Consider the following 18,996-nt stretch of genomic DNA (forward strand, 5'->3'; position numbering starts at 1 on the left):
TAAGACATGATGTAAGAGCAGAATACTGAGCGCAGCTCTGGAGGTGACTGGAGGATAAGACACAATGTAACAGCAGAATAGTGACTGCAGCTCTGGAGGTGACTGCAGGATAAGAGATGATGTAACAGCAGAATAGTGACTGCAGCTCTGCAGGATAAGACACAATGTAACAGCAGAATCGTGAGAGGAGCTTTGGAGGTGACTGGAGGATAAGACACAATGTTAGAGCAGAATAGTGAGTGCAGCTCTGGAGGTGACTGGAGGATAAGACACAATGTAACAGCAGAATAGTGAGTGCAGCTCTGGAGGTGACTGGAGGACAAGACACGATGTAACAGCAGAATAGTGACTGCAGCTCTGGAGGTGACTGGAGGATAATTCATGATGTAACAGCAGAATAGTGACTGAAGCTCTGGAGGATAAGACACGATGAAACAGCAGAATAGTGAGTGCAGCTCTGGAGGTGACTGGAGGACAAGACATGATGTAACAGCAGAATAGTGACTGCAGCTCTGGAGGTGACTGGAGGATAAGACACGATGTAACAGCAGAATAGTGACTGCAGCTCTGGAGGTGACTGCAGGATAAGACATGATGTAACAGCAGAATAGTGAGTGCAGATCTGGAGGATAAGACATGATGTAACAGCAGAATAGTGACTGCAGCTCTGGAGGTGACTGGAGGATAAGACACGATGTAACAGCAGAATAGTGACTGCAGCTCTGGAGGGGACTGGAGGATAAGACACGATGTAACAGCAGAATAGTGACTGCAGCTCTGGAGGTGACTGCAGGATAAGACATGATGTAACAGCAGAATAGTGACTGCAGCTCTGGAGGTGACTGGAGGATAAGACACGATGTAACAGCAGAATAGTGACTGCAGCTCTGGAGGGGACTGGAGGATAAGACATGATGTAACAGCAGAATAGTGAATGCCGCTCTGGAGGTGACTGGAGGATGAGACACAATGTAACAGCAGAATAGTGAGTGCAGCTCTGGAGGTGACTGGAGGATAAGACATGATGTTACAGCAGAATAGTGAGTGCAGCTCTGGAGGTGACTGGAGGACAAGACACGATGTAACAGCAGAATAGTGAGTGCAGCTCTGGAGGTGACTGGAGGACAAGACACAATGTAACAGCAGAATAGTGAGTGCAGCTCTGGAGGTGACTGGAGGATAAGACATGATGTAAAAGCAGAATAGTGACTACAGCTCTGGAGGTGACTGGAGGATAAGACATGATGTAACAGCAGAATAGTGACTGCAGCTCTGGAGGTGACTGGAGGACAAGACATGATGTAACAGCAGAATAGTGAGTGCAGCTCTGGAGGTGACTGGAGCATAACACAGGATGTAACAGCAGAATAGTGACTGCAGCTCTGGAGGTGACTGCAGCATAAGAGATGATGTAACAGCAGAATAGTGACTGCAGCTCTGCAGGATAAGACACGATGTAACAGCAGAATCGTGAGAGGAGCTTTGGAGGTGACTGGAGGATAAGACACAATGTTAGAGCAGAATAGTGAGTGCAGCTCTGGAGGTGACTGGAGGATAAGACACGATGAAACAGCAGAATAGTGAGTGCAGCTCTGGAGGTGACTGGAGGACAAGACATGATGTAACAGCAGAATAGTGACTGCAGCTCTGGAGGTGACTGGAGGATAAGACACGATGTAACAGCAGAATAGTGACTGCAGCTCTGGAGGTGACTGCAGGATAAGACATGATGTAACAGCAGAATAGTGAGTGCAGATCTGGAGGATAAGACATGATGTAACAGCAGAATAGTGACTGCAGCTCTGGAGGTGACTGGAGGATAAGACACGATGTAACAGCAGAATAGTGACTGCAGCTCTGGAGGGGACTGCAGGATAAGACATGATGTAACAGCAGAATAGTGACTGCAGCTCTGGAGGTGACTGGAGGATAAGACACGATGTAACAGCAGAATAGTGACTGCAGCTCTGGAGGGGACTGGAGGATAAGACACGATGTAACAGCAGAATAGTGACTGCAGCTCTGGAGGTGACTGCAGGATAAGACATGATGTAACAGCAGAATAGTGACTGCAGCTCTGGAGGTGACTGCAGGATAAGACATGATGTAACAGCAGAATAGTGACTGCAGCTCTGGAGGTGACTGGAGGATAAGACACAATGTAACAGCAGAATAGTGACTGCAGCTCTGGAGGTGACTGCAGGATAAGAGATGATGTAACAGCAGAATAGTGACTGCAGCTCTGGAGGTGACTGGAGGATAAGACACGATGTAACAGCAGAATAGTGACTGCAGCTCTGGAGGTGACTGCAGGATAAGACATGATGTAACAGCAGAATAGTGACTGCAGCTCTGGAGGTGACTGCAGGATAAGACATGATGTAACAGCAGAATAGTGACTGCAGCTCTGGAGGTGACTGGAGGATAAGACACAATGTAACAGCAGAATAGTGACTGCAGCTCTGGAGGTGACTGCAGGATAAGAGATGATGTAACAGCAGAATAGTGACTGCAGCTCTGGAGGTGACTGGAGGATAAGACACAATGTAACAGCAGAATCGTGAGAGGAGCTTTGGAGGTGACTGGAGGATAAGACACAATGTTAGAGCAGAATAGTGAGTGCAGCTCTGGAGGTGACTGGAGGATAAGACACAATGTAACAGCAGAATAGTGAGTGCAGCTCTGGAGGTGACTGGAGGACAAGACACGATGTAACAGCAGAATAGTGACTGCAGCTCTGGAGGTGACTGGAGGATAATTCATGATGTAACAGCAGAATAGTGACTGAAGCTCTGGAGGATAAGACACGATGAAACAGCAGAATAGTGAGTGCAGCTCTGGAGGTGACTGGAGGACAAGACATGATGTAACAGCAGAATAGTGACTGCAGCTCTGGAGGTGACTGGAGGATAAGACACGATGTAACAGCAGAATAGTGACTGCAGCTCTGGAGGTGACTGCAGGATAAGACATGATGTAACAGCAGAATAGTGAGTGCAGATCTGGAGGATAAGACATGATGTAACAGCAGAATAGTGACTGCAGCTCTGGAGGTGACTGGAGGATAAGACACGATGTAACAGCAGAATAGTGACTGCAGCTCTGGAGGGGACTGGAGGATAAGACACGATGTAACAGCAGAATAGTGACTGCAGCTCTGGAGGTGACTGCAGGATAAGACATGATGTAACAGCAGAATAGTGACTGCAGCTCTGGAGGTGACTGGAGGATAAGACACGATGTAACAGCAGAATAGTGACTGCAGCTCTGGAGGGGACTGGAGGATAAGACATGATGTAACAGCAGAATAGTGAATGCCGCTCTGGAGGTGACTGGAGGATGAGACACAATGTAACAGCAGAATAGTGAGTGCAGCTCTGGAGGTGACTGGAGGATAAGACATGATGTTACAGCAGAATAGTGAGTGCAGCTCTGGAGGTGACTGGAGGACAAGACACGATGTAACAGCAGAATAGTGAGTGCAGCTCTGGAGGTGACTGGAGGACAAGACACAATGTAACAGCAGAATAGTGAGTGCAGCTCTGGAGGTGACTGGAGGATAAGACATGATGTAAAAGCAGAATAGTGAGTGCAGCTCTGGAGGTGACTGGAGGACAAGACATGATGTAACAGCAGAATAGTGAGTGCAGCTCTGGAGGTGACTGGAGCATAACACAGGATGTAACAGCAGAATAGTGACTGCAGCTCTGGAGGTGACTGCAGGATAAGAGATGATGTAACAGCAGAATAGTGACTGCAGCTCTGCAGGATAAGACATGATGTAACAGCAGAATCGTGAGAGGAGCTTTGGAGGTGACTGGAGGATAAGACACAATGTTAGAGCAGAATAGTGAGTGCAGCTCTGGAGGTGACTGGAGGATAAGACACGATGAAACAGCAGAATAGTGAGTGCAGCTCTGGAGGTGACTGGAGGACAAGACATGATGTAACAGCAGAATAGTGACTGCAGCTCTGGAGGTGACTGGAGGATAAGACACGATGTAACAGCAGAATAGTGACTGCAGCTCTGGAGGTGACTGCAGGATAAGACATGATGTAACAGCAGAATAGTGAGTGCAGATCTGGAGGATAAGACATGATGTAACAGCAGAATAGTGACTGCAGCTCTGGAGGTGACTGGAGGATAAGACACGATGTAACAGCAGAATAGTGACTGCAGCTCTGGAGGGGACTGCAGGATAAGACATGATGTAACAGCAGAATAGTGACTGCAGCTCTGGAGGTGACTGGAGGATAAGACACGATGTAACAGCAGAATAGTGACTGCAGCTCTGGAGGGGACTGGAGGATAAGACACGATGTAACAGCAGAATAGTGACTGCAGCTCTGGAGGTGACTGCAGGATAAGACATGATGTAACAGCAGAATAGTGACTGCAGCTCTGGAGGTGACTGGAGGATAAGACACGATGTAACAGCAGAATAGTGACTGCAGCTCTGGAGGGGACTGGAGGATAAGACATGATGTAACAGCAGAATAGTGAATGCCGCTCTGGAGGTGACTGGAGGATGAGACACAATGTAACAGCAGAATAGTGACTGCAGCTCTGGAGGATAAGACACGATGTAATAGCAGAATAGTGAGTGCAGCTCTGGAGGTGACTGGAGGATAAGACACGATGTAACAGCAGAATAGTGAGTGCAGCTCTGGAGGTGACTGAGGATAAGACATGATGTTACAGCAGAATAGTGAGTGCAGCTCTGTAGGTGACTGGAGGACAAGACACGATGTAACAGCAGAATAGTGAGTGCAGCTCTGGAGGTGACTGGAGGACAAGACACAATGTAACAGCAGAATAGTGAGTGCAGCTCTGGAGGTGACTGGAGGATAAGACATGATGTAAAAGCAGAATAGTGAGTGCAGCTCTGGAGGTGACTGGAGGACAAGACATGATGTAACAGCAGAATAGTGAGTGCAGCTCTGGAGGTGACTGGAGCATAACACAGAATGTAACAGCAGAATAGTGACTGCAGCTCTGGCGGTGACTGGAGGACAAGACATGATGTAACAGTAGAATAATGAGTGCAGCTCTGGAGGTGACTGGAGGACAAGACACGATGTAACAGCAGAATAGTGACTGCAGCTCTGGAGGTGACTGGAGGACAAGACACGATGTAACAGCAGAATAGTGACTGCAGCTCTGGAGGTGATTGGAGGACAAGACATGATGTAAGAGCAGAATACTGAGCGCAGCTCTGGAGGATAAGACAATGTAACAGCAAAAAACTGAGCGCAGCTCTGGAGGTGACTGGAGGATAAGACACAATGTAACAGCAGAATTCTGAGCGCAGCTCTGGAAGAGACTGGAGGATGAGACACAATGTAACAGCAGAATAGTGAGTGCAGCTCTGGAGGTGACTGGAGGATAAGACACAATGTAACAGCAGAATAGTGAGTGCAGCTCTGGAGGTGACTGAAGGAGGAGATGATGTATGAGCAGAATAGTGAGTGCAGCTCTGGAGGTGACTGGAGGATAAAACATGATGTATGAGCAGAATATCGAGCACAGCTCTGAAGGTGACTGGAGGATGAATTAATGTATGAGCAGAATAGTGAGCGCAGCTCTGGAGGTGACTGGAGGATGAGATGATGTATGAGCAGAATAGTGAGTGCAGCTCTGGAGGTGACTGGAGGATGAAATGATGTATGAGCAGAATAGTGAATGCAGCTGTGGAGGTGACTGGAGGATAAGACATGATGTAACAGCAGACTAGTGACTGCAGCTCTGGAGGTGACTGGAGGATAAGACATGATGTAACAGCAGAATAGTGAGTGCAGCTCTGGAGGTGACTGGAGGACAAGACATAATGTTAGAGCAGAATAGTGAGCGCAGCTCTGGAGGTGACTGGAGTATAAGACACAATGTAACAGCAGAATTGTGACTGCAGCTCTGGAGGTGACTGGAGGATAACACAATGGAAGAGCAGAATATTGACTGCAGCTCTGGAGGATGACACAATGTAACAGCAGAATAGTGACTGCAGCTCTGGAGGTGGCTGGAGGATAAGACACCATGTAACAGCAGAATAGTGACTGCAGCTTTGGAGATGACTGGAGGATAAGACACGATGTAAGAGCAGAATACTGAGCGCAGCTCTGGAGGTGACTGGAGGATAAGACACAATGTAACAGCAGAATAGTGAGTGCAGCTCTGGAGGAGACTGGAGGATAAGAGATGATGTAACAGCAGAATAGTGAGTGCAGCTCTGGAGGTGACTGGAGGACAAGACACGATGTAACAGCAGAATAGTGACTGCAGCTCTTGAGGTGACTGGAGGATAAGACACAATGTAACAGCAGAATAGTGAGTGCAGCTCTGGAGGAGACTGGAGGATAAGAGATGATGTAACAGCAGAATAGTGAGTGCAGCTCTGGAGGAGACTGGAGGATAAGACATGATGTAACAGCAGAATAGTGACTGCAGCTCTGGAGGTGACTGGAGGATAAGAGATGATGTAACAGCAGAATAGTGAGTGCAGCTCTGGAGGTGACTGGAGGACAAGACACGATGTAACAGCAGAATAGTGACTGCAGCTCTGGAGGTGACTGGAGGATAAGACACGATGTAACAGCAGAATAGTGAGTGGAGCTCTGGAGGTGACTGGAGGATAAGACACAATGTTAGAGCAGATTAGTGAGTGCAGCTCTGGAGGTGACTGGAGGATAAGACACAATGTAATAGCAGAATAGTGACTGCAGCTCTGGAGGTGACTGGAGGATAAGACACAATGTAAGAGCAGAATACTGAGCGCTGCTCTGGAGGTGACTGGAGGATAAGACATGATGTAACAGCAGAATAGTGAGTGGAGCTCTGGAGGTGACTGTAGGATAAGACACAATGTTAGAGCAGATTAGTGAGTGCAGCTCTCGAGGTGACTGGAGGATAAGACACAATGTAACAGCAGAATAGTGACTGCAGCTCTGGAGGTGACTGGAGGATAAGAGATGATGTAACAGCAGAATAGTGAGTGCAGCTCTGGAGGTGACTGGAGGACAAGACACGATGTAACAGCAGAATAGTGACTGCAGCTCTGGAGGTGACTGGAGGATAAGACACGATGTAACAGCAGAATAGTGAGTGGAGCTCTGGAGGTGACTGGAGGATAAGACACAATGTTAGAGCAGATAAGTGAGTGCAGCTCTGGAGGTGACTGGAGGATAAGACACAATGTAATAGCAGAATAGTGACTGCAGCTCTGGAGGTGACTGGAGGATAAGACACAATGTAAGAGCAGAATACTGAGCGCTGCTCTGGAGGTGACTGGAGGACAAGACACGATGTAACAGCAGAATAGTGAGTGGAGCTCTGGAGGTGACTGTAGGATAAGACACAATGTTAGAGCAGATTAGTGAGTGCAGCTCTCGAGGTGACTGGAGGATAAGACACAATGTAACAGCAGAATAGTGACTGCTGCTCTGGAGGATAAGACACAATGCAACAGCAGAATACTGACTGCAGCTCTAGTGGTAACTGGAGGACAAGACACGATGTAACAGCAGAATAGTGACTGCAGCTCTGGAGGTGACTGGCGGATAAGACACGATGTAACAGCAGAATAGTGACTGCAGCTGTGGAGGTGACTGGAGGATAAGACATGATGTATGAGCAGAATATCAAGCACAGCTCTGAAGGTGACTGGAGGATGAATTAATGTATGAGCAGAATAGTGAATGCAGCTGTGGAGGTGACTGGAGGATAAGACATGATGTAACAGCAGACTAGTGACTGCAGCTCTGGAGGTGACTGGAGGATAAGACATGATGTAACAGCAGAATAGTGAGTGCAGCTCTGGAGGTGACTGGAGGACAAGACATGATGTTAGAGCAGAATAGTGAGCGCAGCTCTGGAGGTGACTGGAGTATAAGACACAATGTAACAGCAGAATTGTGACTGCAGCTCTGGAGGTGACTGGAGGATAAGACACAATGTAACAGCAGAATACTGATTGCAGCTCTGGAGGTGACTGGAGAACAAGACAAGATGTAACAGCAGAATAGTGAGTGTAGCTCTGGAGGTGACTGGAGGATAAGACATAATGTAACAGTAGAATAGTGAGTGCAGCTCTGGAGGTGACTGGAGGATAAGACAAGATGTAACAGCAGAATAGTGAGTGCAGCTCTGGAGGTGACTGGAGGATAAGACACAATGTAACAGCAGAATACTGATTGCAGCTCTGGAGGTGACTGGAGGACAAGACAAGATGTAACAGCAGAATAGTGAGTGAAGCTCTGGAGGTGACTGGAGGATAAGACACGATGTAACAGCAGAAAAGTGAGTGCAGCTCTGGAGGTGACTGGAGGATAAGACACAATGTAACAGCAGAATACTGATTGCAGCTCTGGAGGTGACTGGAGAACAAGACAAGATGAAACAGCAGAATAGTGAGTGCAGCTCTGGAGGTGACTGGAGAATAAGACACAATGTAACAGCAGAATAGTGACTGCAGCTCTGGAGGATAAGACACAATGTAACAGCAGAATACTGACTGCAGCTCTAGTGGTAACTAGAGGACAAGACACGATGTAACAGCAGAATAGTGACTGCAGCTCTGGAAGTGACTGGAGGACAAGACATGATGTAACAGCAGAATAGTAACTGCAGCTCTGGAGGTGACTGGAGGATAAGACATGATGTAACAGTAGAATAGTGACTGCAGCTCTGGAGGTGACAGGAGGATAAGACACGATGTAACAGCAGAATAGTGACTGCAGCTCTGGAGGTGACTGGAGGATAAGACACGATGTAACAGCAGAATAGTGAGCGCAGCTCTGGAGGTGACTGGAGGATAAGACATGATGTTAGAGCAGAATAGTGAGTGCAGCTCTGGAGGTGACTGAAGGATAAGACACGATGTAACAGCAGAATAGTGAGCGCAGCTCTGGAGGTGACTGGAGGATAAGACATGATGTTAGAGCAGAATAGTAAGTGCAGCTCTGGAGGTGACTGAAGGATAAGACACGATGTAACAGCAGAATAGTGAGTGCAGCTCTGGAGGTCACTGGAGGGCAAGACATGATGTTAGAGCAGAATAGTGAGCGCAGCTCTGAAGGTGACTGGAGGATAAGACACAATGTAACAGCAGAATAGTGACTGCAGCTGTGGAGGTGACTGGAGGATAAGACACAATGTAAGAGCAGAATAGTGGGTGCAGCTCTGGAGGTGACTGGTGGATAAGACACAATGTAAGAGCAGAATAGTGACTGCAGCTCTGAAGGATGACACAATGTAAGAGCAGAATAGTGGGTGCTGCTCTGGAGGTAACTGGAGGATAATAAGACACAATGTAACAGCAGAATAGTGACTGCAGCTCTGGAGGTGACTGGAGGTATAAGAAACAATGTAACAGCAGAATAGTGAGTGCAGCTCTGGAGGTGACTGAAGGATAAGACATGATGTAACAGCAGAATAGTGACTGCAGCTCTGGAGGTGACTGGAGGATAAGACACGGTGTAACAGCAGAATAGTGAGTGCAGCTCTGGAGGTGACTGGAGGTATAAGAAACAATGTAACAGCAGAAAAGTGAGTGCAGCACTGGAGGAGACTGGAGGATAAGACACAATGTAACAGCAGAATAGTGACTGCAGCTCTGGAGGTGACTGGAGGATAAGACATGATGTAACAGCAGAATAGGGACTGCAGCTCTGGAGGTGACTGGAGGATAAGACACAGTGTAACAGCAGAATAGTGAGTGCAGCTCTGGAGGTGACTGGAGGAGGAGATGATGTATGAGCAGAATAGTGAGGGCAGCTCTGGAGGTGACTGGAGGATGAGATGATGTATGAGCAGAATAGTGAGTGCAGCTCTGGAGGTGACTGGAGGAGGAGATGATGTATGAGCAGAATAGTGAGTGCAGCTCTGGAGGTGACTGGAGGATAAAACATGATGTATGAGCAGAATAGCGAGCACAGCTCTGAAGGTGACTGGAGGATGAATTAATGTATGAGCAGAATAGTGAGCGCAGCTCTGGAGGTGACTGGAGGATGAGATGATGTATGAGCAGAATAGTGAGTGCAGCTCTGGAGGTGACTGGAGGAGGAGATGATGTATGAGCAGAATAGTGAGTGCAGCTCTGGAGGTGACTGGAGGATGAGATGATGTATGAGCAGAATAGTGAATGCAGCTGTGGAGGTGACTGGAGGATAAGACATGATGTAACAGCAGACTAGTGACTGCAGCTCTGGAGGTGACTGGAGGATAAGACATGATGTAACAGCAGAATAGTGAGTGCAGCTCTGGAGGTGACTGGAGGACAAGACATGATGTATGAGCAGAATAGTGAGTGCAGCTCTGGAGGTGACTGGAGTATAAGACACAATGTAACAGCAGAATTGTGACTGCAGCTCTGGAGGTGACTGGAGGATAACACAATGGAAGAGCAGAATATTGACTGCAGCTCTGGAGGATGACACAATGTAACAGCAGAATAGTGACTGCAGCTCTGGAGGTGACTGGAGGATAAGACACAATGTAACAGCAGAATACTGATTGAAGCTCTGGAGGTGACTGGAGGACAAGACAAGATGTAACAGCAGAATAGTGAGTGCAGCTCTGGAGGTGACTGGAGGATAAGACATAATGTAACAGCAGAATAGTGAGTGCAGCTCTGGAGTTGACTGGAGGATAAGATAAGATGTAACAGCAGAATAGTGAGTGTAGCTCTGGAGGTGACTGGAGGATAAGACACGATGTAACAGCAGAATAGTGAGTGCAGCTCTGGAGGTGACTGGAGGATAAGACAAGATGTAACAGCAGAATAGTGAGTGCAGCTCTGGAGGTGACTGGAGGATAAGACACAATGTAACAGCAGAATACTGATTGCAGCTCTGAAGGTGACTGGAGGACAAGACAAGATGTAACAGCAGAATAGTGAGTGCAGCTCTGGAGGTGACTGGAGAATAAGACATAATGTAACAGCAGAATACTGACTGCAGCTCTAGTGGTAACTAGAGGACAAGACACGATGTAACAGCAGAATAGTGACTGCAGCTCTGGAGGTGACTGGAGGATAAGACACGATGTAACAGCAGAATAGTGACTGCAGCTCTGGAGATGACTGGAGGATAAGACACGATGTAACAGCAGAATAGTGACTGCAGCTCTGGAGGTGACGGGAGGATGAGACGATGTATGAGCAGAAAAGTGAATGCAGCTCTGGAGGTGGCTGGAGGATAAGACTTGATGTATGAGTAGAATAGTGAATGCAGCTCTAAAGGTGACTGGAGGATGAATTGATTTATGAGCAGAATAGTGAGCGCAGCTCTGGAGGAGACTGGAGGATGAATTGATGTATGAGCAGAATAGTGAGCGCAGCTCTGGAGGTGACTGGACGATGAATTGATGTATAGCAGAATAGTGAGCGCAGCTCTGGAGGTGACTGGAGGATGAGACGATGTATGAGCAGAATAATGAGTGCAGCTCTGGAGGTGACTGGTGGATGAGATGATGTATGAGCAGAATAGTGAGCGCAGCTCTGGAGGTGACTGGAGGATGAGACGATGTATGAGCAGAATAATGAGTGCAGCTCTGGAGGTGACTGGAGGATGAGATGATGTATGAGCATAATAGTGAGTGCAGCTGTGGAGGTGACAGGAGGAGGAGACGATGTATGAGCAAAATAGTGAGTGCAGCTCTGGAGGTGACTGGAGGATGAGATGATGTATGAGCAGAATAGTGAGCGCAGCTCTGGAGGTTACTGGAGGATGAGATGATGTATGAGTAGAATAGTGAGCGCAGCTGTTGAGGTGACTGGAGGATGGGATGATGTATGAGCAGAATAGTGAGTGCAGCTGTGGAGGTGATTGGAGGAGGAGATGATGTATGAGCAGAATAGTGAGTGCAGCTCTGGAGGTGACTAGAGGAGGAGATCATGTATGAGTAGAATAGTGAGCGCAGCTCTTGAGGTGACTGGAGGATGAGATGATGTATAAGCAGAATAGTGAGTGCAGCTGTGGAGGTGACTGGAGGAGGAGACGACGTATGATCAGAATAGTGAGTGCAGCTGTGGAGGTGACTGAAGGAGGAGATGATGTATGAGCAGAATAGTGAGTGCAGCTCTGGAGGTAACTGGAGGATAAGACATGATGTAACAGCAGAATAGTGACTGCAGCTCTGGAGGTGACTGGAGTATAAGACACGATGTAACAGCAAAATAGTGACTACAGCTCTGGAGGTGACTGGAGAATAAGACACGATGTAACAGCAGAATAGTGACTGCAGCTCTGGAGGTGACTGGAGGACAAGACACGATGTAACAGTAGAATAGTGAGTTCAGCTCTGGAGGTGACTATAGGATAAGACATAATGTAACAGCAGAATAGTGAGCGCAGCTCTGGAGGTGACTGGAGGATAAGACACAATGTAACAGCAGAAAAGTGAGCGCAGCTCTGGAGGTGACTGGAGGATGAGATGATGTATGAGCAGAATACGTAGTGAGTGCAGCTCTGGAGGTGACTGGAGGATGAGATGATGTATGAGCAGAATAGTGAGTGCAGCTCTGGAGGTGACTGGGGGATGAGATGATGTATGAGCAGAATAGTGAGTGCAGCTCTGGAGGTGACTGGGGGGTGATATGATGCATGAGCAGAATAGTGAGAGCAGCTCTGGAGGTGACTGGAGGATGAGATGATGTATGAGCAGAATAGTGAGTGCAGCTCTGGAGGTGACTGGAGGATAAGACACAATGTAACAGCAGAATAGTGACTGCAGCTCTGGAGGTGACTGGAGGATGAGATGATGTATGAGCAGAATAGTGAGCGCAGTTCTTGAGGATGAGATGATGTATGAGCAGAATAGTGAGTGCAGCTCTGGAGGTGACTGGAGGATGAGATGATGTATGAGCAGAATAGTGAGTGCAGCTCTGGAGGTGACTGGAGGAGGAGATGATGTATGAGCAGAATAGTGAGTGCAGCTCTGGAGGTGACTGGGGGATGAGATGATGCATGAGCAGAATAGTGAGTGGAGCTCTGGAGGTGACTGGGGGATGAGATGATGTATGAGCAGAATAGTGAGTGCAGCTCTGGAGGTGACTGGAGGATGAAATGATGTATGAGCAGAATAGTGAGTGCAGCTCTGGAGGTGACTGGGGGATGAGATGATGTATGAGCAGAATAGTGAGCGCAGCTCTGGAGGTGACTGGAGGATGAGATGATGTATGAGCAGAATAGTGAGTGCAGCTGTGGAGGTGACTGGAGGATGAGATGGTGTATGAGCAGAATAGTGAGCGCAGCTCTTGAGGATGAGATGACGTCATGGTCTGGGATGTGCATTTCCCTTTGTTGGTCGTTAGTTACCGATGTAGAACGGAGAGTTTTCCTCTTTGGCGAAGTCGTCCACATAGGAGAGTCCGAGGGGCTCTATGGGGGTCTCTCCGATGCCTTGTAGAATATTCCCCATGAGAACGAAGATCCACATCAGAGACTCGGAGGATCCGGCCTGGCAGACTGGGGAGAAAAGAGAAAATCAGAAGAGCGGCCCCTGTGTGTGAGAAAGACCGTCCTGCCGCCCCTCCCCCGCAGATACATATTATATATGACATCACAGCCCCCTCCCCCGCAGATACATATTTATATATGACATCACAGCCCCCTCCCCCGCAGATACATATTATATATTACACCACAGCCCCCTCCCCCGCAGATACATATTATATAATACACCGCAGCCCCCTCCCCCGCAGATACAGATTATATATTACATCACAGCCCCCTCCCCCGCAGATACATATTATATATTACACCACAGCCCCCTCCCCCGCAGATACATATTATATAATACACCACAGCCCCCTCCCCCGCAGATACATATTATATATTACACCACAGCCCCCTCCCCCGCAGATACATATTATATATTACACCACAGCCCCCTCCCCCGCAGATACATATTATATATTACACCACAGCCCCCTCCCCTGAAGATACATATTATATATTACACCACAGCCCCCTCCTCCGCAGATACATATTATATATTACACCACGGCCCCCTCCCCCGCAGATACATATTATATATTACACCACAGTCCCCTCCCCCACAGACACATATTATATATTACACCACAGCCCCCTCCCCTGAAGATACATATTATATATTACACCACAGCCCCCTCCCCCGCAGATACATATTATATATTACACCACAGCCCCCTCCCCCGCAGATACATATTATATATTACACCACAGCCCCCTCCCCCGCAGATACATATTATATATTACACCACAGCCCCCTCCCCTGAAGATACATATTATATATTACACCACAGCCCCCTCCTCCGCAGATACATATTATATATTACACCACGGCCCCCTCCCCCGCAGATACATATTATATATTACACCACAGTCCCCTCCCCGACAGATACATATTATATATTACACCACAGTCCCCTCCCCAGCAGATACATATTATATATTACACCACAGCCCCCTCCCCCGCAAATACATATTATATATTACACCACAGCCCCCTCCCCACAAATACATATTATATATTACACCACAGCCCCCTCCCCCGCAGATACATATTATATATTACACCACAGTCCCCTCCCCCGCCGATACATATTATATATTACACCACAGCCCCCTCCCCCACAGATACATATTATATATTACACCACAGTCCCCTCCCCCGCAGATACATATTATATATTACACCACAGCCCACTCCCCCGAAGATACATATTATATATTACACCACAGCCCCCTCCCCCGCAGATAAATATTATATATTACACCACAGCCCCCTCCCTCGCAGATACATATTATATATTACACCACAGCCCCCTCCCCTGAAGATACATATTATATATTACACCACATTCCCCTCCCCCGAAGATACATATTATATATTACACCACATTCCCCTCCCCCTCAGATACATATTATATATTACACCACAGTCCCCTCCCCCACAGATACATATTATATATTACACCACAGTCCCCTCCCCCGCAGATACATATTATATATTACACCACAGTCCCCTCCCCCACAGACACATATTATATATTACACCACAGCCCCCTCCCCCGCAGATACATATTATATATTACACCACAGCCCCCTCCCCCGCAGATACATATTATATATTACACCACAGCCCCCTCCCCCGCAGATACATATTATATATTACACCACAGTCCCCTCCCCCGCAGATACATATTATATATTACACCACATTCCCCTCCCCCACAGATACATATTATATATTACACCACAGTCCCCTCCCCCGCAGATACATATTATATATTACACCACAGTCCCCTCCCCGCAGATACAGATTATATATGACATCACAGCCCCCTCCCCCGCAGATACATATTATATATGACATCACAGCCCCCTCCCCCGCAGATACATGTTATATATTACACCACAGCCCCCTCCCCCACAGATACATATTATATATTACACCACAGTCCCCTCCCCCACAGATACATATTATATATTACACCACAGCCCCCTCCTCCACAGATACATATTATATATTACACCTAGCCCCCTCCCCCGCAGATACATATTATATATTACACCACAGCCCCCTCCCCCACAGATACATATTATATATTACACCAGAGCCCCCTCCCCCGCAGATACATATTATATATTACACCGCAGCCCCCTCCCCCAGAGATACATATTATATATTACACCACAGCCCCCTCCCCCAGAGATACATATTATATATTACACCACAGTCCCCTCCCCCGCAGATACATATTATATATTACACCACAGACCCCTCCCCCGCAGATACATATTATATATTACACCACAGTCCCCTCCCCCGCAGATACATATTATATATTACACCGCAGCCCCCTCCCCCAGAGATACATATTATATATTACACCACAGTCCCCTCCCCCGCAGATACATATTATATATTACACCACAGACCCCTCCCCCGCAGATACATATTATATATTACACCAGAGCCCCCTCCCCCGCAGATACATATTATATATTACACCGCAGCCCCCTCCCCCAGAGATACATATTATATATTACACCACAGTCCCCTCCCCCGCAGATACATATTATATATTACACCACAGCCCCGTCCCCCGCAGATACATATTATATATTACACCACAGCCCCCTCCCCCACAGATACATATTATATATTACACCAGAGCCCCCTCCCCCGCAGATACATATTATATATTACACCACAGTCCCCTCCCCCAGAGATACATATTCATATTATATATTACACCACAGCCCCCTCCCCCACAGATACATATTATATATTACACCTAGCCCCCTCCCCGCAGATACATATTATATATTACACCACAGTCCCCTCCCCCACAGATACATATTATATATTACACCACAGTCCCCTCCCACACAGATACATATTATATATTACACCACAGCCCCCTCCCCCACAGATACATATTATATATTACACCTAGCCCCCTCCCCCGCAGATACATATTATATATTACACCACAGCCCCCTCCCCCACAGATACATATTATATATTACACCACAGTCCCCTCCCCCACAGATACATATTATATATTACACCACAGCCCCCTCCCCTACAGATACATATTATATATTACACCACAGCCCCCTCCCCCACAGATACATATTATATATTACACCTAGCCCCCTCCCCAACAGATACATATTATATATTACACCACAGCCCCCTCCCCCACAGATACATATTATATATTACACCACAGCCCCCTCCCCCACAGATACATATTATATATTACACCACAGCCCCCTCCCCGCAGATACATATTATATATTACACCTAGCCCCCTCCCCCGCAGATACATATTATATATTACACCACAGCCCCCTCCCCCACAGATACATATTATATATTACACCACAGTCCCCTCCCCCACAGATACATATTATATATTACACCACAGCCCCCTCCCCTACAGATACATATTATATATTACACCACAGCCCCCTCCCCCACAGATACATATTATATATTACACCTAGCCCCCTCCCCAACAGATACATATTATATATTACACCACAGCCCCCTCCCCCACAGATACATATTATATATTACACCTAGCCCCCTCCCCCACAGATACATATTATATATTACACCACAGCCCCCTCCCCCACAGATACATATTATATATTACACCACAGCCCCCTCCCCCACAGATACATATTATATATTACACCACAGCCCCCTCCCCCGCAGATACATATTATATATTACACCACGGCCCCCTCCCCCGCAGATACATATTATATATTACACCACAGCCCCCTCCCCCGCAGATACATATTATATATTACACCACAGTCCCCTCCCCCACAGATACATATTATATATTACACCACAGCCTCCTCCCCTGAAGATACATATTATATATTACACCACAGCCCCCTCCTCCGCAGATACATATTATATATTACACCACAGCCCCCTCCCCCGCAGATACATATGATATATTACACCACAGCCCCCTCCCCCGCAGATACATACTATATATTACACCAAAGCCACCTCCCCCGCAGATACATATTATATATTACACCACAGCCCCCTCCCCCGCAGATACATATTATATATTACACCACAGCCCCCTCCCCTGCAGATACATATTAAATATTACACCACAGTCCCCTCCCTCGCAGATACATATTATATATTACACCACAGCCCCCTCCCCCGCAGATACATATTATATATTACACCACAGCCCCCTCCCCTGCAGATACATATTATATATTACATCACAGCCCCCTCCCCCACATATACATATTATATATTACTCCACAGTCCCCTCCCCTGCAGATACATATTATATATTACACCACAGCCCCCTCCCCCACAGATACATATTATATATTACACCTAGCCCCCTCCCCCGCAGATACATATTATATATTACACCACAGTCCCCTCACCCACAGATACATATTATATATTACACCACAGTCCCCTCCCCCACAGATACATATTATATATTACACCACAGCCCCCTCCCCCACAGATACATAATATATATTACACCTAGCCCCTCCCCCGCAGATACATATTATATATTACACCACAGCCCCCTCCCCCACAGATACATATTATATATTACACCACAGTCCCCTCCCCCACAGATACATATTATATATTACACCACAGCCCCCTCCCCTACAGATACATATTATATATTACACCACAGCCCCCTCCCCCACAGATACATATTATATATTACACCTAGCCCCCTCCCCAACAGATACGTATTATATATTACACCACAGCCCCCTCCCCCACAGATACATATTATATATTACACCTAGCCCCCTCCCCCACAGATACATATTATATATTACACCACAGCCCCCTCCCCCACAGATACATATTATATATTACACCACAGCCCCCTCCCCCACAGATACATATTATATATTACACCACAGCCCCCTCCCCCGCAGATACATATTATATATTACACCACGGCCCCCTCCCCCGCAGATACATATTATATATTACACCACAGCCCCCTCCCCCGCAGATACATATTATATATTACACCACAGTCCCCTCCCCCACAGATACATATTATATATTACACCACAGCCTCCTCCCCTGAAGATACATATTATATATGACACCACAGCCCCCTCCTCCGCAGATACATATTTTTTACATTACACCACAGCCCCCTCCCCCGCAGATACATATGATATATTACACCACAGCCCCCTCCCCCGCAGATACATACTATATATTACACCACAGCCGCCTCCCCCGCAGATACATATTATATATTACACCACAGCCCCCTCCCCCGCAGATACATATTATATATTACACCACAGCCCCCTCCCCTGCAGATACATATTAAATATTACACCACAGTCCCCTCCCTCGCAGATACATATTATATATTACACCACAGCCCCCTCCCCCGCAGATACATATTATATATTACACCACAGCCCCCTCCCCTGCAGATACATATTATATATTACATCACAGCC

At 47.1% G+C, this 18,996-nt stretch overlaps 1 protein-coding gene across 1 annotated transcript in view; it reads right to left on the bottom strand.

The window, feature by feature from the left end:
• Positions 1-13,461, bottom strand: part of LOC141245030 (solute carrier organic anion transporter family member 1A2-like) — a 37,052-nt gene extending 23,591 nt beyond the window's left edge. Inside the window, exon 1 of the mRNA XM_073669034.1 lies at positions 13,312-13,461. Within this exon, the coding sequence (XP_073525135.1) occupies positions 13,312-13,432 (121 nt within the window). The 5' untranslated portion in view covers positions 13,433-13,461. The remainder of the gene's footprint in view (positions 1-13,311) is intronic.
• Between the last annotated feature and the right edge of the window lie 5,535 nt (positions 13,462-18,996).

The sequence above is a fragment of the Phyllobates terribilis genome, unplaced genomic scaffold, assembly GCF_046119375.1.
Source record: "Phyllobates terribilis strain yellow unplaced genomic scaffold, ASM4611937v1 Scaffold_1728__1_contigs__length_221790, whole genome shotgun sequence".
NCBI lineage: Eukaryota > Metazoa > Chordata > Amphibia > Anura > Dendrobatidae > Phyllobates > Phyllobates terribilis.